The 22,479-nt window shown below is 37.4% G+C and overlaps 1 protein-coding gene across 3 annotated transcripts in view; it reads right to left on the reverse strand.

Annotated features, from left to right (window-relative positions):
• XPO1 (exportin 1) overlaps nt 1-22,479 on the reverse strand; it is a 40,702-nt gene that overhangs the window by 15,761 nt on the left and 2,462 nt on the right. For 2 of the 3 annotated variants that reach the window (XM_074151085.1, XM_074151086.1), the window contains exons 3-12: nt 20,252-20,383; nt 16,456-16,557; nt 12,471-12,543; nt 3,942-4,003; nt 3,819-3,863; nt 3,551-3,732; nt 3,052-3,100; nt 2,847-2,966; nt 2,625-2,753; nt 1,149-1,307 (exon numbers count right to left, since the gene is read on the reverse strand). In XM_074151085.1, coding sequence (XP_074007186.1) covers nt 1,149-1,307; nt 2,625-2,753; nt 2,847-2,966; nt 3,052-3,100; nt 3,551-3,732; nt 3,819-3,863; nt 3,942-4,003; nt 12,471-12,543; nt 16,456-16,557; nt 20,252-20,377 — 1,047 coding nt within the window. In that variant the 5' untranslated portion in view covers nt 20,378-20,383. Of the gene's footprint in view, nt 1-1,148; nt 1,308-2,624; nt 2,754-2,846; nt 2,967-3,051; nt 3,101-3,550; nt 3,733-3,818; nt 3,864-3,941; nt 4,004-12,470; nt 12,544-16,455; nt 16,558-20,251; nt 20,384-22,479 lie in introns of those variants that run through there. The other variant, XM_074151087.1, reaches the window with a different exon arrangement.

Below are 22,479 nucleotides of genomic sequence, written 5' to 3' on the forward strand. Positions count from 1 at the left end.
CTCCAGGTTTAGACTGCAGTGATGTCTTTCTCCCTCTGTCTCAGGGCAGTCCCTCACCCTGTCACCTCCATACCTGCACGGGGCTTGACTCTGGGCACAGGCAGTGGCGGTTCAAGGGGCTATGGAGCCACTTTCATCCCCTTGGAGCTCAGCAGTGGGAGGGAGCTAGCAAAAGAGTCACCACAGAACAGCTCACCCTCAGCAAATTTTTTATTCACAATTAAAAAAACACAGCTGAAACCCCCCTAATTTTGTAATCTAGCCTAAATATAGTATGAAGTAGTACCTTGAATGTTTAGTGGTCACCTAGAATTTAAGCCTTTCCAACACTTCACGCTTAGCTGAATTTCCAGTAATTTCCACAGATCCCAGTAATTTTGACAGTGAAGTTGCACTTTACTGTCAAAACCAAAAAGAATGCAGCAGTATCCAAGAAAAGAAGGGAACAAGCAGAGAGGAAGGACAACTATAAATCTTATTCTCAGCAACTGCTGTAAGATAACTGATAATGGAGGCCTGTAGGTCCTCATCCGAGACCAGTAATACTACAAAATAAAGCAATGCATAGTCATTTGGTAGAACTCTGCCATTAAGCGTTACTGACACACACAGTCTTTATTACATAGAAAAGATTGTATTTAAAGCCTTTCAGTCAAACTTTGCAAATTAGGCAAGAAACCACACCAGGGTGGAAGCGCTAAACTACAGCATGTGCTATACCCTAGAAACCAGCTTTGGATGCTGAATGAAAACATAAACAAGCTGCTTCACACAGACCGATGAGAGTCATCGCAACACCTCTACAGGGGAGTTAAACACAAAATATGCTACGTATGGACCCACGGAAAAAAAGTATATGAAATTATTTTAAAGAACAGGGAGAGACAGAGACTTATGGTCTTCAGATATTTTATTAGTAGTATAGGATCACGGAAAATAGAGTGCCATTGAAGCATACTAGGAAACAAAAATTTAGAAAGCGGTTTTGAATTATTCACGTGATTTACTAATTACATGAAAGAAAAAGGAATTTTTTTTCCTCTTACCTGCTATAAGTAAAATGACCTAGAAATTATATTACTATCGCATCCTTTGCGTGTGAGGACACACTTGCTACATTTTGAAACAGGATAAACCAAGCCACTTACCTCCATTAATGTTTCCCTCAGATTTAATCTTTTTTCTATAAGTTGACCATGTTCCTTAAGGAACGTGCAGAGAAACAAACTGAGGTTCTGAATGAAGTTCTGTTCATCGTCCTTTCCATTTGAGTACGCAAGTCGGATATTGGTATTTAAAGGAAGCATCTAATAAAAAGATTATAGACATAATCAAGATTTTTCCACTTTATGCGGAAGTAGAACTACTGTATATTGAGAAGTACTTCGCTTTTCTGGCAAAAAAAGCCCTCTGCTCTTCATGGCATCCCCTCTTTACAGAGCTTTCTTAGAAAAAAGCCTTACAGCTCCTTCATTTCATGCTCGAGCCCAAGACTGACAGTAAAGTGAAAATGCAAGCAGATAGGAAAGTTCTGATGCGCTAAACCTTTTTCCACCCCTTGTAACAGCAGCTGTAAACACGGAAAGTATTTACTCCACCACAGACATTTCCAACTGGCATCGGACAAAGACGTTCCAAAAATGTGTTTGTTACCTGACCCTAGTAACATGAAGTTTCAAAACATTACATTATCATAATGTTAAAAAAACATGAAAGACCTCCTCCATACTATTTTGAAATTGGCACGGAAAACTCTGAAGGATACTGGAACATGTTTGCAATAAATGCACCAGTTTGCATCAAATTCATGTGCACCAGTCATGCTAAAAACCTGCAGGCTGCAAAACATGCCAAAACCCCAACTTTGCATTCAGCTGGTGTTTTGAGGCAAAACTTAGGCCAGATACATTGGCATTTAAAATCAAGAGTATCATCTGTCAAAACTAAGTAATGTTCACCTGCCTAACACAAAAAATAACTTTGGTGTATGCAAAAATCTGCCTTTAAACTTAAATATAATTAAATAAAAATCCTACAGCTCCACTTGAAGCTGGGAGGAACAGAGTCATTAAAAGCAGCATGCCTGTTCGAAAGAACCTCTAAGATAGACCAACGCTACAAACAGGGGAAAAAAATTGTCAAAAAAACCTTGTAACCGTTCACTTAAGATGGTAATACAATGAGAAAAGCTACAAACTCATGTACCTGAACTGCTCAGAGGGGAATCATCAAATTATATAAATTTAAAGCATGGCTTTATGACAAACGTTTCTATCTGTTTCAAAAAATTAAACAGCAACTTGCAGAAGTTAAGTCAGTTTAGGTCTTAGGAGTCGTGCAGTACACGTTGCATCTCGCTTAACTTTCCCTATCAGACAGCCCGAGTGCTCACAAAGCCTCTTAAATTAATCAAAACAAATCAATGCAGCAAAAATACAGCTGCGATCTAGAGTCAGAAAAATACACTTAGCACCTTCTGATCAAGTGATAAATACCACTAAAGAATACTATTTGTCTTATCAAGAGCACTATAATAAATATAAAATTGTTAACTGAACTAAGTTCTACAGAAACTGATTCTGCAAAATGAAACAGTCAAGAGACAGGTTTCTTAAAAACATTACCTGTTTCAACTGCATCATGGTCAATGTAAAGAGTGTTACAAACTGTTCTTCATACTGGCTTACGCTGACACCTGCAATCTCTGTGAGGCACTTCAAAGAGACATTTCGAAACATGGGAACATTTAAAAACTATCGAGAGAAGAAACAAGAGTATTACAAGAATGTTGCACACTAAGCTTTTTTGCAACTCTTATTCAAGAGCCGTCAATTTTTCATGAGTACCTTGTATATTAGTGTGCTGATTAACTTGGTCTCAAATATATAGCCCAGAGGAATCCAGTTCAGAAATCGTAGCAAAGTTTCCAAAGTTGCATGAACTAAGGGAGCATTTTGGGAGTTTTCCTGTAGACAACCAGTAGTGTTTATGATATTGTTAGGCATGATTAGGGGGAATTTTTAAAAATATCATTAAAGAAGTAAGACTTACCATCACAAACTGACACAGTTGAAATATCTGAGAGAATTCATTGCACATGCTGTAAAAAAAAAATATTAAAAATTAAGCATTTCCACATTCCATGAAACATCCTATCTACTCCAATCAAAAGATCTACACTCACAGAACAGGTCCTAAAGACCTATGTCCATCGAGGCATTCAGAAGCCACCTGTCTTATCATTTTTCATGGTAATAATGCATATTTTGAAGTAGCTTAAAGTGTATGCCCGCAAATTTTGGCTTGGAAATGGGGTTAAAAGGGTAGGACCATCAGTCAACAGATGCTACTTGCAGTGAGGTAGAAATATCTGTGTGTGCAAAGTTTGGTATCACCTAACAGTACAGCTTTAAGGAAAGGCCAGTAACCCGTCTCAGGAAAAAAATTAAACAGCTGTAGGTGTTCACTCATAAGCTCCAAGTGAGAGCAACTATTTAGCAGCAGGCACAAAGTCTACCCTATTTGTTAAGATTTAAATATATATACTTGCCTGTCTTTCAAATGCTTAGCTTTTACTTGAGTAATCTGTCCACTGGAAAAATCAAATACTTCTTCACTCAATAGCTTAAGGATCACCATATTATTCTGACAAAGGCTTTCACTAGTCCTGCTTGCTCCCACAATATCACTTATGAAAGTTGGCCAGTGCTTTGGCCATTCCTGTTTCAGTATCTGAAAAGTGAAGCATCCATGTTAGACACATATGCAAAGCCAAACACTTCATAACAAGATTTAAAACTTCATGAACTTTAGCTTACCTGAACAAGAATCATATTCAGTTTCCCAATATACACTTTCTCTTTCTAGAGAAGAGAAGATAAGGAGTCAGGTAACGCATAATATTCCCTTCCCTCTTCCTCCCCTGAAAAGAATTCACTTACTTCTACACATGTTGGATCAGATGAGGTCTTGATAATTAGGCCGACGACATATTTTTTAATACCTGCAGAAGAGTTAGGAATTTATTTTCAGCTATGCCAGATGAGTGTCGTAATAAATATTTTTGAATTTAGATTCTTCACATGTTTTTAAAAAGAAACACCTCTAATGAACATATATGCATGTGTGAGTGAGTATCCTTCTTCACTTGTGTGCTCTATGAAAAAAAATCCACCTTCGTATCAATTCTGCAAGAGGGTATTTCAGATGCACAGAATGGCTTTACACTTAAGGTATTCCAATAAAACATAAGGAAAAGGGACTACGGATTAGAGTGTACTTGTAGTAATTTGCACCACATCGATCTATCAGCTTCCTAAAGGCTGCAAGAAATTGTGAGAAACGCTGCACTGGTAGCACTGCACACAACTGATGAGAGAAAGATGGCATCAGCGTTGTCCAGACCCCGACATACATTGTGACAGGTACTTGCAAATGCTGCTGCAGGGCTCCCTCAGTGAAATGGATTTCTACCCGATACGCATTTTCAGATCATACCTAGCAACTCCAAAGTTGGCAGATACATTCTTACTGCCTCAGCCAAATGTTTACAGTGGCAAGACAAAAACACAAACAAGAGAGTCCTCCATCTTCTTTGATTAATGCTTTTTTACTAAAAGTGAACTCCCAAGAATAAATACAGCTTTCTGAGTGCAATCCCAGTTTTAATGCCATGTTAGCCTGAACTGCACGGAAAGCTTTCATACATCATCTTCCACCTTCACTGTACGTAAGAGTTCAGCGATGCTCCAGTTACCTAGCTAATACATTTTAAACACAGGAATTCTTATGCACAGTATTTAGAAGTAAAACACCGTGCCAGAGCTTAGCAAAGGTTTCCCTGCATGATCTTACAAGAATGAAACTGAAAACTTTATTCACCATTATAGCACAAAGCACTTGGATCTGGAATACTGTGCTTCTGTGGCACACATAGGTGCTGTGGATTACAAAACTCTGAATAAATTCTGATTTATTGCTTTTGCATTTTTTGCTTAAATTAACAATATGTCAACTGGGGGCACAGACTGTATTTAAATTAGTCATTTTGTTGTTTTTCTTCTACAAATGTTTTTAAACTGCTTTAGAGTTTTCAGCTCCACCATACACAAAAACCTCACACTGTAGCAAGCTATACTGCCTAAAGTTTGATTTTGCTACCTCATCCTCAGCTCCCTCCTCACCATTAACCTATCAATGACTGAAGACATGGAAACAAATGGCTTTCCAAGTGACTTCTCATCACAATATACGTATCCAAAACCATTCTGTACAAAAACATCTGACTCCAGATCCTCTGTGCATGTCTTTTCTTGGAGTCATGAACAAGATGAACACTACTAATAGTTGTACTTCAACAGGGTTTTGACATGATGATCGATCTGAGCAGATCAGGGATTAAACACTTTCAAACCGGGCAAGTATTTTTTCTTGTCACAGTGAAGTTTTACAATAGGTGTAGGTTCTGCTATTCACTTGATGAACCCAAAATCTGGTTTCAATCATTTCTTCAACAAGACAGTCAACTGACTCATGCAGACCAAACGCATGAGATTGAAGATGCTGAATATTTTAGTTGTCGCTACTGAGAAGAATGCCTTATGTTGAAGACATTTTGTTTCCTCCAGCCACTATTCTAAATTTTAAAACATTTTTAAGACTTCATCAGAATTAGTCTTTTTTTTTTTTTCTTCGCATTTTGGGCCTGATCAACAGGATTAAAAGAAAGAGTTTGGTAATTGCATTCTCAGGAAACCTGGAAAAACTAGGTCTAGATTTTGAGCCACTAGATACATACTAGACAGGAGATGTTCCACAGGTAATTCCAATTACAAATGAAACTATTTGTCATTATCAACTGGGATCAATCCATACTACTCCATAAGAATGGTCATTAACAAAATAAATCACTGTCAGTCATGGGGTAACCGTCATTACCAAGCACCAGCATTAGTCTGACATCATAGGCATGTCCTAGCATTTTAAAGCTAAAAAGCTTTGCTGAAGCATTACAGTAATTCAACAAATGAGATACAAAAGCCCCCAAAATGATATGGAAATAGGTTTGCAGTGCCAGAAACTAAACTATTGTAACCGTCTGCCAAACCACTAAGGGTGCAACCGCTTGCATTTCAAAAAGGAATTAGAAAGTGAGTATTGTTCTTAGACTTCTGACTGCAAAGCTGCATATTTTCCATCTTGCTGCATCAATAGTATTAGGCTTCTTAGTTATAATTTGAATGATACGCCACCATCAATCTGGCCTTGAGATCAGCAGGTGAAAACAGTTGCTCAGGTCCAAAGCTTCTCCATGGGGGGGGGGGGGGGGAAGGTGACCACAGCTCAAAAGGGACAACCTAAGAAATTTGCTAGTTTTCACTGGTCATGCTTAAGGCTTCTAAAGTCTTCCATCCAGTGAACAAAGTCATATTCTAAATCCCATAAGAGCAGCAGCAATCTAATTCTCTAATGTTTTTGGCTGAAATGGCATTTTCTACTTTTTTTTAACTGAAGTACTGTGGTTTCTGTTCCATATTTAATAGCTCATTTCTTTATCATTCCACAGGAAAGATAATTCTCAGTAGAACAAAGATACTTCAACTTTATACTCTGACAAAAATCAACACATAAGCTAGCTACCATTTTCAGCAGAGCATGTCCAAGAAACTGTTCGAGGGTAGCAGTCCACTGGATTTGCTTTTATCAGTGTGTTTTGAGAACTTAAAAGGAAGCGTTATTTTAAGGAGGCAGGCACAGGACGTGCACAAGCCACCCAACTACTGCCTAAAAGGTCTCCTTCAATCACAGAAGCATCTGATTAAGTCTTGAAGATGGCAACAACACAACTGTCAAGTTCAGACCCTGCATTGAGCCAAACAGGAAGAGACAGATATTCCTGGAAAACAGACCTTCCAATAAAAGAGAATTACATCCAACATTACAACTATGCTGATCTGACAACCTGCAACTAAAGGGAGCAGATTTAGTTTCCATTCCAAAACTCATTGACACAGCACTGGCCGTCCTAGCACCTGCTCAAGAACTTGTTCAGAGGCTCAACAAGTAGAAAAATATTTACCAAAAAAGTTCAGTAGTTTCAAAATGGTTTTGAAACTATATCCTACCAGCTTAGCTCCCTGAATCAGATCAATAAAGGTCCAGAGAAGCACCAGCACTGGCTCAAAGACATCAAAAAGTACAACTGTGAAGAACACCTTCATCCACAGCAGTTAAGTAGCAGATCAGCCTAGTCCAACATCAAACTATGTCTAATTATCAGAAAGGCTGGACATCATCACTGTCAGAAGGCCTGGACTAGTGCCACTGTTAGCATTTTCTGGTAAGCAAAGTACAAGAAGTACTTTAGTCCAAAATATGAAAAAATGGAGCATAGAACAAGGACATTAATTCAAGGCCTTTTACAAAGTTTCTGGACGAACATTAGATATTTTAGTCCTTATGTGAAAGTCGCTCCTCTACAGAGAGGCAAACGCATGGTAAAACCGAAACACTTTCTGCAGGGAAAGTATTTTCACAGGTGACCCAAGCCATGCAATGGTTAGAGCTGGACTGAGACAGTGAGGATTGTCCCACTATCCAACGTTAGTAAAACCTGCAGTCTAAACTTGGGAAATACCCTACAGTTTCATCTTTGGATGCACTTTCAGAAGCGATTACATCTCATCTAGGCTGTGTAACCTGAGCTCCAAGGTGTTCCTATAGTGAGTGAATACAGCACGTTACCATGAATGCACAGCGTCAGCAAGTACACACCTGTAGACAAAACCACTTCTTGTACTTAAGACATACAAGCATATCCTTTTATGCAGTTACAGAGCACAAACATTTAACAAGCACTTGAAGTTATCAAAACTGGTGCTGCAGATGCAAGTTTACACTAGTTTTCTAAAATTAACAAATTCTCTGCTTATATTGAAAAAGAGGCTTAAGTGAAGCAGGTGGACAATGTAACTCTGCAAGTTAACATTATTTTGCAACCAAAATTAGAATTTCAAATCCTAAAGCTGAACTGTTCCCTCCAGGGATGTCTGTATGCATACACGGTTATACTAAACTGTTTATGTAGCCCCAAAACGTGGTCAAAATACCGTCCCGGTTTCAGTCTTAAGAAACAATGCTATCCCATATTGTCCCACAAATCATCTTTCCCCATTAGTGGTGAACACGATCAATCAATTATCTATTTGCTTTTCAGCAGAAAAAGAAAAGCTAATTCACAAAAATTCTTAAAAAGGGCATAGAGCTTGTCTTTCCACACACGCACACAGATGTGCCACGTAGCTCATTCCCCCTTCATTACACAAAGAATCAAAAAAACATCTCTTCATGAAGCAGGTCAGAAATTTCCATTAAAATAACTAATCACTCCACAGAAAAATCTCTTCTACAGCAGCTTCCACTGTATCATAAGCCTTATACTTAACTCCAGGACCTTCTGTAAGCCACTAAACTGCACCTCTCTGAACACTTTTATTTTTTCCCACATTTCAAAATGAGAAAAGTTGTACAAGCAGTTCAGTTTTCATAATGAAGTAGTGCTTATCCATTCCAACTCAAAACACTCCAGACAAGCTTGCTCTGTTCACAAGAATGTAATTTCATTTCACATTGCAGGATTAATGAAACATATCAGTGAACTGGGAGACCAAGCAGCCTTTACTTCTAGGCACGTTTTCACACTGTAAGAGAAAGTCCTATTGAGAGCACAGCACTTCAATCAAATGACATCTTTTATAAGCATCATTAAACAATCAACTCTACAGAGTATTGGAGTTTAAAGCAATTTAGTATCACCTCAATAAACTGAGAATTTTTACTTGAGAATGATAGTACAATACTCTGGCAATAAGCCAAGTTCACCACTGTATGGGATGTTCTGGAAAATGCCACCCACTCGCCTTCACTAAAGCAGCCTCAGTAAGGTTTGAATGAAAACCACATTACATCATTTGTATACGTGTAAGAGCAATCCAAAGTATTCTCTTAAAGACTAAATAAATTATAAAGAGCAAGTTAACCCATTGCTACAGTCTACTGCTAAACATCTGAAAGATGAACATGCAGGCCAGGCATCTCATTTAACTCAATTTTACCAGTTCTATATTCCACAAATTCCACTTTTGTCTAGATAACCAGGTCAGCAACTGGTTCAAACTGCTAACTCCAAAAGCAAACAAAAAGATTCAAGAACAAGAATAAGCAAAGTAATCACATAAGTATTTTAGAAATGTAAACTGTTTTGCCCAAATCTGGGTTTAGAATTACGGGCAGATAAAGATGAACTTTCCCAAACTGCTTACAATCCTCAACCCTCAAAATCAAGGACACCTGAGGAGCAGAAAAAACTTTTAACAAGTTAAAAGGTATAGGGCCAGAATACCTCATAACTAAAAGCTATTCTAAAACAAAAGCAAACTTAATAATGGAGTTTCAAGTCCAAAGAACACATGTGAAGAAAACATCTTCCTACTTGCATTTGGTATTCCAGGCTGGAAGCTAAAGCCTCCCAGCATTCAGACAGAAGCGGTAACAACACTCTGGCTAACCTCAGAGCCCAACAAGTCACTCTGATGTACAACCTGAGGTATAGCTAGGGGAAAAAAAAAAACCCACAAGCAAAAAACACAACCAAAAAAACCCACTAAAAAGGTTACCGTTCAAGCTCTGTAACTAATAACATCATTTTATTCCTCCAAGAATTTTCAGGCAGGTTGTTTCAAAAACTTTCCCCTTCACCTGACAACTAAATTCAAGTCTGCTCTTAACTTCAACTCTTAAGCATTGCTATTGCTGCAAAGGGAAAACAGTATTTTTCCATAAATTTATTTAGTTTCACCTTAACCAAAAGTAAGATTTGTCAGCTGTATTTACTACGCAAATCAAATTAGACATTTTAAGTTTCATAAAGCAAGACAGAAGATAAAATTAACTGATTTATAACCTGCATTAATTGCTTTGTTACTAAGCATTACTTTGTTATATTGAGTTTCGGTTTCCTGCACCCGTATTTTACTAGTTATACTTCAAACAGGAAAATCCTGTCAGCTAAAGGAAGGACTGGAGTCAGAATCAAGGAAACCTCAATTTAACCAGTCTTCTTATCTCCCAGGTAATCAAACCGTCTGAATGAGCTCTGGAGCAGCTCCTTTGTACTAGCCAGTATCATCAGCCAAAAAAATAAAACCAACCACCACAGACCAGATGAAACTGGATTTGAGATGAAACACTGATTTTCCCTCCTACACCATGGAGGCCAAGATGAATCAAATGCCACAGTACACTAAATATACTTGGTTCCACTTCTATTGATGTACAGTAGAAACCAGACAAGTAAAAGACAACTATCTCAATTCCCCTAAAAGTGTTAGGACAAAAGTTAATTTCAGTTATATTTTGGCTCTGTGAAAAGGGAAAATATTTTAAAAGTTTGAAGTAAAGACACATTTGTTAGGACGAAGGATTTTTTTTTTTCCTCTGTAGTCTTCAGAAGTACAAAAGTCAGGAAAAGTAAGAATAGAATAAAGTTGATTGAACAACTACAGACAGTAACTTTATTTTGCATTGTAATGTATCAAGCAAGCTATAGTCATTGCACCTTCTTAGATGACAGGAACCAGACAAACCGTACTAGCATGCCTGCAAACAGGCGAGTAACAAAAATCTAAAACACTAACTCAAATATATAGTTCCACAATTCATTTAAGCCACATAACCAGTATTATCTTGGCATCTCAAGACCAGATGAGGTAATATTATCCAAAGCACAGCCAGCATCCTCATCCTACCACCATTTCTGATCTATTCTGTGCATTAAGAGTATGTCTTTTTATGACTTAGAATTACTGAATTATATTCTGCATTTGGGACTTGTTCAGTTCCAAACTATCAAGTAAGTCTACTTCTGTGACATCTCTTATTCTATTACACCTCACTTCACCAGCAAGCAGTGGTAAGCTGCGTAACCACTACGTACTTTCTTCCTGCTCTGCTCCCATAGCCAAAATCTTTACGAGAACAACTTCCAAATGCTGAAACTAAGTGCTCACAGTCCAGAATGTAAAAAGATATGAGTAAATTGAGATTAATTATTCAAAGCACGCAGGAGACTTAACTTCAAGGTGCTCCCTTAGTTTCTCAAAAGTACGTAGGTTAGTTTTTAGCCTTAATCAAAGCTGCTCCCCCTAAAAGCCTGCAGGACTGTTTCCAATAGCAGAATGAATGTGAAACCTCACTTCCACATCTAAGAGCTACGCTTTATCCGTCAACCTATAGTTGGAAGAAGTGGGAGGAAAGGTGAGAAAAATAATAATCACAAAGATGTGTAAGTCTCCCTCTGCACATTTGTTTGCATTGACATTTACAGTTACATTTTAATCAATACAATTTCAGAACCTAAGCACTGGCAGTAAAAATTTAAAGCACATCTTAGCATTGCTAAAAAAAGCTCACAGCACAACACAGAAATTTGGAATAACTTTAACGAGTTCCAAAACCAGCTTTTAGTAAAAAGTCAAGTATAGGACAGTGACAACATTCAATGTCAAGAACTTGAAGTAGTTGCACTTAACGTTTTGAAGTTGAAGTTATCATGACTTGACAGAAAGCTATGTGAACAAGCACTAATTCTGTACCACAGAGGTACCTCCATCTACTATAAGTAACATCTAAAATTCAACACACATTGCAAGCTAGGAGGGAGGGAGGGGGGAAAACCCACCAAAATCAAACCACAGCACTTATTTTAAGACTTCCAGATTCCTTGCAATGAGAGAAGACTGGGGTTTGCCCTACGCTGCACTTCCAGTTACAGCAATCTAGCTTCATGTACACTTACGTGAATTGAAAGCAGACTTTATAATATCTCACTGCTTAAAAGAATGAATGCCCATTAATAGGTAAGATTATGCATTTATTTAGTGTTCCTAAATAATTATGACTGCTTACAGTTTCAAAAAAAGTCACATAAACCTACATGTGTTACCAAGACGGACCACAGTACACCAGGAAAATGACAGTGTACTGGTGGGGCTGCATACGCAGCCCAGACAGGCTGAAGAGAGCCTCTTGTGCCACGTACAGAGAATCAAAACCTACCCTACCTCAAAGCCAGGACCTAACTTCAGAAGCTGCCTAGGGTTAGATCTCTTCATGTACATTTGGCCTGCAAGTCAGTACAACACTTAAGTGATGATGTTTCAAAACTATCAGTCACATCTTTTACCTTCCTATGACATTTACAGAATTTCAGGTGCTCGCCATCCCACTGAGATAATTATTACAAAAGGGAAAGACATGGTTTCATTATCCAGACAAACACAGATGGCCTTACTACATGATGCAAAGTTACTAGCCAAACTGAATTTGAAGCTGAAAATTACTTAAGGGGACTGACAGCCTAAATATCAGTTAACACACAAAGTTAAGAGGAGAAGACAAAAATCCCTCCCTACCTTCACACTGGTTCCTTGGAAGAATCTTCCATCTTGTTTTTATCACGTTTTCCAAGATTTGCAGTCCATAATACTGAAATTGGAGAAGAACAACATGTGAGTACATTACTGTAGGACTAACTAACTTTAAGGACTCTCATTCAATCAGACATTCACACTTAACATCTAAGACTTCAAGATTATTAAACTAACAATTTTATTAAATACATGTCTATTCACCCATTTACTGACGTTTCATGCATTTTTCTTTTCTTGTTTTATTCTTCACTATACTAAGTCCTGCTGTTTGATCATGCTCACACCAGGAGGGGGAAAAAAAGAAAAAAATAATGAAAAGCCCTCTGGCAGACAATTTTGGCTATCTGGAGAAGAGAAAGTAGCAGCCAGATATGAATTTGCATCATAAATGACTGCTCATATGTTCAAGCATTAACACAACCAGGCTCCTAAAATATTTAGCAGCTTGGATGGTCTCAAGCTTCCTATCGTTCCTCTAAGAGCTGAAAAAAAAAATATTTGTCTTAGCATCACATGTCCTGACACTGGCACTTCCTAAAGAAAGTATTTGCCAAACTTCACTGGTGTGTTACTTTAGGAACAGCAAGACAACCCACAGGTGTATTTAATTTCAATACCCACCCCAATATGGCAGCTATTTCTACTATTTAAAGATGAACTTTTGTGCTCAGTCAAAGAATAATAAAAATGTGAATAAGCTCTTGGAAATCCTTTTACCTTTCAGGAATTCCTTCCTATGCTCTTACCCAAAACCATTATGTTTGCAAAGTAATCGGTAAGGCCAGTCCCTCTGCCCATTTGTCCCTACTGCCAACTCACAGTAACAGGGAAAGAAGTTTGCGATGATATGATCGAAGAACTTTAATATGTAAAACCCCATTAGCATGAATAGACAGGAGAGAAAAGGGGACGAGGAGCTTTTTGTTTACTTTATCTGCAGTGGATTAGGAAGAAAAAAAAAAACAAAAATCACATCAATGCCTGAAAGGTAAATGCAAGTTTTCACACTTAAAATTTTGGCTGAGAATAAGAGTTCCTCTTTAAAATGGTTAGTTGTTATACAAAGTAGGATCATTAGTATTTCAACCAAAGGGATCACATAAACTTCAATTTATTTAAAAATACCACAATGTAGACTGTCCCAAACTACACTGCATTAAAATACAGTTTTTGCTGTTCTCATCTTAGCATAACCTACATCCCTTTGCTTCTCTATCTGACCTAAGTTCCCGCGTGTACATTCTTTACACTTTATGTGTACATTCTACATTTGCAAAATATTTTGTCAACTTCCATGATCTTGGGTACCAAGGAAAATTACTCATTGATAGAAAGTTGGCACGGTATTTTTTATTTCATGGTCAGCAGCAAAGGTTTATCAACTAGATTTTAACCTGCAAATTTACTTAATTACTTAACATAAAAGCTAAATTAAATAAAGGGAGCATTCATATAGGAAAATGTATGAAAACGTTTTCAAGCAAAATGCTTCACTTCACAGGAAGTGATTTCAGCCACTGCTATAGATTTACAGATGCCATCTGCACCTGATCAAAGCTCACAGTATATACTTACAAAAGCTTCTAACCATGTTAAAAGTACGAACATTTGATATCAGACAGTGCTAATTTTCCCGAAGCAGATCTAAACTCTAGTTAAATTTCTACATTCTACAGGCACACGTATTAATAGCCCTTTCAGATAACAGCTAACCAAAAATGTTAGTTTTGCTTCCAAACTTCTTTCCACAAGTCAACTTCTTTGGCTTTTAAGACCAGAATAGCAAGTCTAGTTTCATTTTAGAAGAGCACTAATGAAACAAATGAAAATCATGACACAAACCAAGGACAGATCTCATCTTTAGTCTTTGTTTCCCCACTTAGGATTTCCTGTGAGTCAAAGAAAAGGACAGACACCTCTAGCAATTTGTCACACCTATCCTTCATTATCTGCTCAAATACCTAATTCAGATTCATATACCTTAAACTGTGAAGAGGTTCATGGTGTCTAGGTTTCTACTCATTCTTTTCTACATGTGACTTCAATTCTGCCCCCTCACAGTGTCTTGTTCACCTCGTCCTCAGTACTAGCAATATTCATTTTTCTTAACACTCGCACATGAAATGAAATGGCAGCAGTAATAAAGTCACTGTATACTGTCTTCCCCTACATATCTTTCTTGCCACACCATGTTTGAAGGCCTCATCAGCCTGCCTGAACACTCTGCAAAGGGCTTTCTGGGGTTTTTATTTAAGCTTCATTTGATTTGATGGTTCCGGTTTCTGGTATTTCCCTGATAACAAGATACCCCCCAAAAAGTCACTGGCACCAATTGCAAGTTTTGCCATCTGAATTATCAGAAGCTTACTTTTTAATCAACTATTGCAACAGTGCATGCAAACACATTTAAACTGCACATAAAACAGAAGTCTTTCAAAATTAATTTGCTCTTGTTTTGCTTGTTTCTAATTGCCTAATAGCAATTCACTGCTTGGTTATGAAGATGAGGGACAGGTAACAGCAAAGACTGAAAAAGTATGAAATGATCCCTATGGCTGAAATTTCTATGGTACCCTTATTACTTATTCTATGCACCGAATCCCTTTCCCTCCCACCTCCCAAGAAACAAAAACAATTGATGAACAGAATTCAGTTAAAGGGAATCAAAAGGGTAGACCTTGTGGAGGCCTGCCGTCAAAGCCTAGCTGTGTCAGTTGCACAGGAAGACACCCCTTTTCTTCCTATTACAAGCAATCAACATAATGGAACATTATGATTAATATCAGGTAGTGTTAACAGCTTTAATTAAAGAAAAAATATGATTGCATAAAAGCCAAATGTCATAGTGCATAAATTTAGCACCAAATCATTTGCAATTTATGTAAATTGAAGAATTCTTTACCTGTTGCTTTCTTTCTGTTCCTCTAATCATCTCATTTTTCACAAGACAAATTTGAGTTTTTAAAAATACTGTTGATAAATCAACTTAAACATTAGTAACGTCTGTCAGTATAAAAAGCAAAGTTTACCAGGCAAGCAAACAGGCAAACACTGTTACTTAAAGGTTAGCACTTTGAGGAAGTTCTTTAAACCATTTTCCCCTAAACTTCAGAGAGCAATGAAAAAAAATGGAACTGTTTCATGAATACCGCCTGATTTCAGAAGCCACCCAAACACGATCATTTTCTGTTCGAACACAGTGTGTATCAAGCAGAAAAACATGCACATCGGTTATTTGAGAAGAATAATTATCAACTTTAAGACACTGAAAACACATTTTGATCAACTTTTTGGTTCAAACTTCGGAAGTCTTAAGTAAAGCATTTAAAATTGTAGAAAAAAAAAACTGAATGCTGCCCCTTTTAGTCTCTACCATGATGGACGGATTTAAAACAGCAGTACAAAGAAAATGTGTTCTGCGTATTAGTAAAGACTAATCTCATACTACAAAGAGTTTGGGGTGCTTAACTTTCATCAATTGCTCAAAATCTTGGCCTAATAAGGTTTCTATTTTGTCTTTAGTAGACCTAGGGACAAATTGCCTCCTCAGTCACGTGCACATGGCTCTCATTACGAGGAAAAACAGCCAAGCACTTACCCAAGGACAAAATGTGACTCTAGGAGACTTTTCATTACTCAGATGTATACAGACACACACCAGTCTTTGGAACTGGCATTATGCTTGTATGTGCCTTGAAAAAAAAACACCTGCATTTCCAATTTAAATCATCTTTTTTTTAAAAAAAAAGAAAAAAAACAAAAAGGAGAAAATCTCTTGTCAACGTAAAAGGAGGTTTAAATATTCTGTCCATTTACAGTTCTTGTTTAAAGCCAGCTTTGGGAAGAAAACAATAAAAAGAATGTGGTTTGAATCAAGAGAGTCTATGGCTAAAAATGAGATACCTTCCTCAAAGTTTATGAATGGAAGAAAGAAGAAAACCAAATCAATAAAAGTTAATTTGCTTACTTTGGTATTCATGTTCTGAGAGAACTCCAAAATAGTATCAACTCTTGTCCACGCATCAGGATGTTCTTTTAAGTGAGTCAAGACTTCCTGTGCCATTCTTTGCTAAAAGTAAGTTTGATAAAAAAGCATTAGTATTAGATTATTTATGAAAATATATACTGTCAGTGAAGACATCAATATAACACCTTTTTAAAGCATTTATCCAAGAGTTAGGCAGAACTCAATTAGGAGCAACAAGTCCCTTAAGCCCCCTTCTGTGTGACGGTTAAAGTTTATTAACAACCAAACTCCAAAAACACCTTGATGCAAGACAGTCATTTACTTACTTCCACTCTTCCATGCTGAATGGTTCAGCAGTGAACATGTGAAAACAATACACATTACAGGGAAAACATACTAAGGAGCGAAGTTCTCTCCCATTCAAGAAAGTCATCTAGACAGAATTTTATTCAAGGACACCCAAACTTTCTATTTCTACTGGAAGCATTCATATAAAATGCTAGTTTAAGGAGTACTGTACCATGCTGCAAAGTTGTTGATGTAGGAACTGTTGATTTTATTTTGAAGTACCACAGAGTGGAGCATTAGAGGCCTCCAATCCCTACTTCTGAGGAATCCCTTGATGTATCTAACAGCTTACAAAACAATAGTAAAAACTGATTGGGGGGAGGAAGGTAGTTGGTTGTACTAATGGCTTGTTCTTCCTTGGGACTGATATTACCAATTATTGTACTAGACACTATGGTTTCAGTAACTCGCAAGACCTCATCTGAAGCAATTACGCACTGAAATACTGAATTCATTATAGCTATCCTTTTCAAAAGCCTGGATGCCCATAAACATTTTTTAGGGAGCCAAATGATGTTAGCTATTTCTAAAAATGCAATGTACTGACAAGTCTTGCTGCAAATTATATCACCTACAAGCATCAGACACTGTCTTATCAACAAGATTAACATTTTACATCACGATTAACAGAACCTCATTTATTCTTTCACTGCATTGTGAATTCAATGGCATTACAAAGCAGTTAAAGCTTTACTTAGGATTAACTTCAACAGTTAGAACTTATGACAGCTATGCAGATTTCTAGTCTGCTACAAGAACGTACTTGAACTAATCATCAACCGGTCTAAGAAAACATGTACTTTCAGTAAGACAGAAACCCCATCAAGACCCCAAATCCATAATGCAAGAAATGGACAAATTGGGTATGGCATTTACTGAATTAAAACTGAAAGCTACAACAGCAAAGAGACAGGATGTCTAAAATATCTGTACAATACTGGCATTCCTACTTAATATACTTGAGGATAGCGGAGCGATTCCCAGCCTGATACTGACTTTGACTAGCACGTAACTCCCTGTAGATTTGATATGGAGAAGTACCACACAAATATTAAAAGGAATATCCCAAAGCAGTATAACCATATTTCTCAGTGTGACATCAGAGCTTTTTTTAAAAAAAAAAAAAAAAAAAACAGCACTATTGATGCAGTTTAGCGTAGGAGGGAAAGAATAGCTGTATTATTTCCAGGTTCAACCTGAGTGTGTTTTTATACTGGCCTCCTTAGTGCTTCTAACACTGGTGACATTATCACAGGATCAAATTTCAACACCAACAAAATACAGATGCTGAATATCCTTTCCCAAGCCCTGAAAAGTTTGCTCTCATACCCACTAACCCCTTTTCTGGGTATCACTTCCTTAAGTTTCATAAAAACAGTATAAATTTATCAGTAATGCTTAATTCAAGATCAAAGCCTGTGTTGTTGCTACCAAAAAAAAAAAAAAAAAATCAGTTAGCAAATAATCCTTCTGGACACGTGAAGGTCTAACAGACCAATGGAATTAAGAGTCTGGGATGAGTCCAGGTAAAAATCTATGAGTTTTCTAAGGTCTCCTTAGCCATGTGTTGCACTGGGGTGGGGTTGGGGACAAGCATTCTTTTCAGAGAAGTATACCAAAAAAGCTAAGAACAGGGAAAAAAAAAGGTAAAAGTCTAGGACAGAAAAGAGTTTCTTTCTTTTGATATAGATCAGCAGGGAAGAGTTTTGCAAGCAGAGATAAGAATTAAGCCCAAGGAGGAGACAGGTGAATCTGAAAGCAAGTTCAGCATGCAGCCATCCAGGCTGCATTCTAAACCTTTTTTACCCTAACATTTCTCTATTCCAGGCAAACTATTGCTAATCTCCCCATTTTAATAATTGGTTTCCTCAACTTCTATTACTCCTGTCAACCTTGAAGTCATGATTTGAGCCACCAGGCTCTGAAGAGAAGCACTTTCTTCCCCACAGGAACTTTTGAACTCCTTGGAAGACGTAAGAGCTCGTAGGCTCACTGAAACATGTCTCCACCTTTGGAAACACACTAAAATAGCAAACCAAATTTTCAGTAAAATGTTACATGTTATATCATAATCCGTTTTTGCCAGTTAAGTGCCACCTCTTGAATTTTTGCTTCTCATTGCAGCAATTTTCTAAATACCAGAGACTATATCCAGCTGTTCTAAATGAAGCAGCTTCTCACAATACCAGAACAATGGCAATTTGGTCATTGGATTTAGTGTTAATCTTCTATTCTCCTTATAAACCTTCCCAACTTTTTAAACCCCATTCAAACCCAACAATACTATAAGCACCACCTACTTTGTAAGGCAAAACAAGCACTCAGAAGTCCATACTTTTATGGCAAAAGCTACAAGCAGTTTTCTGTCATACAATCATTTTAAGAACTACAGCTAATAACTATTTGGATTTAGGAAATTCAAAGAGCAAATATTTCAAAAAACAGCAAGGTATTTCAGAACCTGCAGGAATTCAGATTAGTAAGCCTTACAAAAACTTTTTCTAAAAAAAAAAAAAAGATACACAAAACAAGTATAAGCAAGTATATATTATTTCGTTTATTCTAACAGCTGGAAGGAATAGAAAAGCATCAGCTACTTTGTCTCATTTTAATTCACTTATTGTTGTGCAAGAATATCTTAGTAAGAGATGCCTGACACTGAAACCCCCAATTTGTTAAGCACAAACAATTAAAATTTGCCAGAAGAGGAACTATGCCAACACCCTTGTAGCAATACTTGCTTTCAACATTTAAGTACATTTTTTGAACTACTTTGGAAATAAGATAAAAGCAATACAAGATTCACTTTGAAGACAATTTACGCAAACACACAAATGCACACATTCCCCCAATATAAACTTAAGACTTCACAATTCACACTAAGTCCAAAGAAAAAGAGTGCAAGAAGAACCTGTACGGACAAACAGTAATGGGGGGGGGGGGGGGGGAATAGAAACAAGAAAGGACAAAGTCTTCTTTCAAATGTGTGACATGCTTCTTTATAAGTACAAATACAGTAACAACATAATTAAGATTTTTCCTTTAAATACAATCCTTCAGTGAAGCTAACATTAAATTTATGACTTCACAATCCTGTCCATGAGAATAAATAACAGGTAACTCAAACCTTCCTGAAGAACTAAGTCAGAGAACTTGAGCTGCAAGCAGAAGTGCCCTTACCAAACTGTACTTGCTCACACTTTTAAAGAGCAGAAGGCACATTAGAAATGAACACACACTAAACTAACATTTTTCTAAGTGTCATTTCAATGTTCATTACATGAGGCCTGCCTTTAAACCAGAGCACATGAATTACCAGTGATATTCCAGTCACTAGCAGAATAAATTCACTAATATTACTGATTTTTATTAAGTGAATTAAATTTGCTCAACTGATTTGTTTTAAGGTTAAACATGGTCAATAAACAAAGGTCTAAGTCCACATTACCTGTGCGCCTTCTCCATGGTACAAGCAGTTCACCACATTGTCCAAGAGATTGATATCCAGTTTCTGGTTAAAATCCAGCAGCTGACGAGCTGCATGGTCTGCTAACATTGTCATAATTGCTGGCATAGATTACTGCAAAACAAAAAAAAAATATCATCAATTAATAAGAAATTAATATTAGATGTAGTTATAAAGCAAGTGCTTCAACTTAAGCATCTCATTTGAATAAAACAACCTATGTTAGCAGCAGTACTAGGTAACACTGAATACAACACTCCTTCCATTGTTGAGCAAGCAGGAGGACAAACTCTGAGAAATTCACACATCACTACCCCAGTTAAATCCAGCAGGTATAACACATGATAACGGTCCGACTAGTCAATGTGCTGTATTATCTGCAAGCTAAAACTTATTTCAATGCAGGTACTGACCCCATCAATCCCTAAACACGCGTAAACCAGTAAGTTTGCTGGCAAAAATACCAAGCATCATTACAACCAAAACCCATGCTAGCAACCTCAGTCAAATTTTCAGTTTCCGAGGCCAACATGCACATGTAGAAGATCAGTTCTAAAAGCTTGGTTATAGAAGCGAAATGTGATCTACATACACAGTAAGAAATTAGCCAGAGAGCATTTTTCAAATACTCGGGGGGAAAAAAAAAAAAACTTACAAGTTAACTTCATACAAGTAAAAAATTACCATTGAAACCAAGAAAGTTGACTGTTTGAAGGCACTTTGAGAAGATGAAGTAACGGGACTGTTAAGTCAGCAGGTTACTTCATATACCACGTTAGATCACTTCAAGCCGAAATGGAATTCTACTGGAGGTTTCAGGTCCCATAAAAGCAGCGACACATGCATTAACTCTTTGTCCTAGATATAGCAGCCTCAATATTATGCAAAGGAAGTCAGGTGGGGGGTGTGTGACTGTGGGTGTGCACTTAAGATGCTTTCTAGCCAGAGACTGGTACAAGATAAAGGCAATCACAAAAAGCAAGAAAATAAGCCGAGAACCACAGAATTGTGGATGGTAAATTACAGTCTAACTTTTTCACATCACCCCCCATGCTGGAAGCACCTCATCAAGTTTATTGCCCTCTGCTTACAGTCACTGGCAACTGTAACACATATTCCTACCCTCTCCTCTACCGCAGCTCTCTGCCATTCACCCTCCTTCTAAGAATCTGTCCTAAAGCTACAAATTTCATATAAAACTGCTCACTTGAGAAACAGCCAGAAGTGTGAACAGCAAGATCAGTCAAAAAGTTACACTAGAGCTATCTGCATACTCAGAAAGATACAATCTGAATTCTTCCTGAACCCCTTTTTTAGAGTAAGCTAGAAGTCAGACCTACTCTTGCTAACAAAACTTCATGTGTAAATAAGAATTTGTTTTATGCCTTTCATATTTAAGCCATGCTCATAAAAGAGCAAGATAAACCTGTGCCTCAACCCAAGCAATTACTAATTAAGTGAAAGTCCTACTGTAGCATGCAGACTAGGAAAATCTTTTGTTTAGAAATGCATATTTGCAAATAGCGTCAAGCAATTTCATTTACTTCTATATAGAAAGATGTTAACTTCAAAAAAACCAAACATTTTGATTGTATTTAGACGAAAACCCTCATTTAGTGAGTATTACTACACTAACATAATCGTTTTGAGGGCTCCATCTTAACATCCAGTCAGCCTTTTTACAACATCTACCTGGAAATACAGAAGGCAATAGACATCAAATAGAAACCGAAATACACTAAGACTCCACATCTGTCCTTCCCTCCCAACTCCTAAAGTTTTCAAAGTTGTAATGTTAAGTATGGAAGCCAGAAACAAAACAGCAGGGAAGGCTCATTTTGTTCTCTTAACTCAGAAGGACGCTTGAAAATTTCCCCTCGCAGAGGGTCAGCCAGCAGCACTACTAGAGGGAAATTGCACCAATTAATATGCTCTTCAGCTTAGAGCGGCTAATGCTCCCCCCAGACACGCATGCTATCGGGCACGCCCCTTTTTGTTCACATCTGGCCCCCATGGCTGAATCGTGAGCTAGGAAAGCAGTTTTCAAACTACAATAAACCTCATAAATCAGTCATTCCTCAGGTAGTGCCATTCATTTCAGATTTAAGCCTGTTTCAGTGGTTTTTACGCAGCCCTAAGAGTACAAACGAGGAGCCACGTGACCAAGAGAAGTTATTAACCACATGGAAGCAGAAAGGAAATGTTTTGAA

Source organism: Numenius arquata, chromosome 7 (assembly GCF_964106895.1).
Source record: "Numenius arquata chromosome 7, bNumArq3.hap1.1, whole genome shotgun sequence".
In the NCBI taxonomy this organism is placed as follows: domain Eukaryota; kingdom Metazoa; phylum Chordata; class Aves; order Charadriiformes; family Scolopacidae; genus Numenius; species Numenius arquata.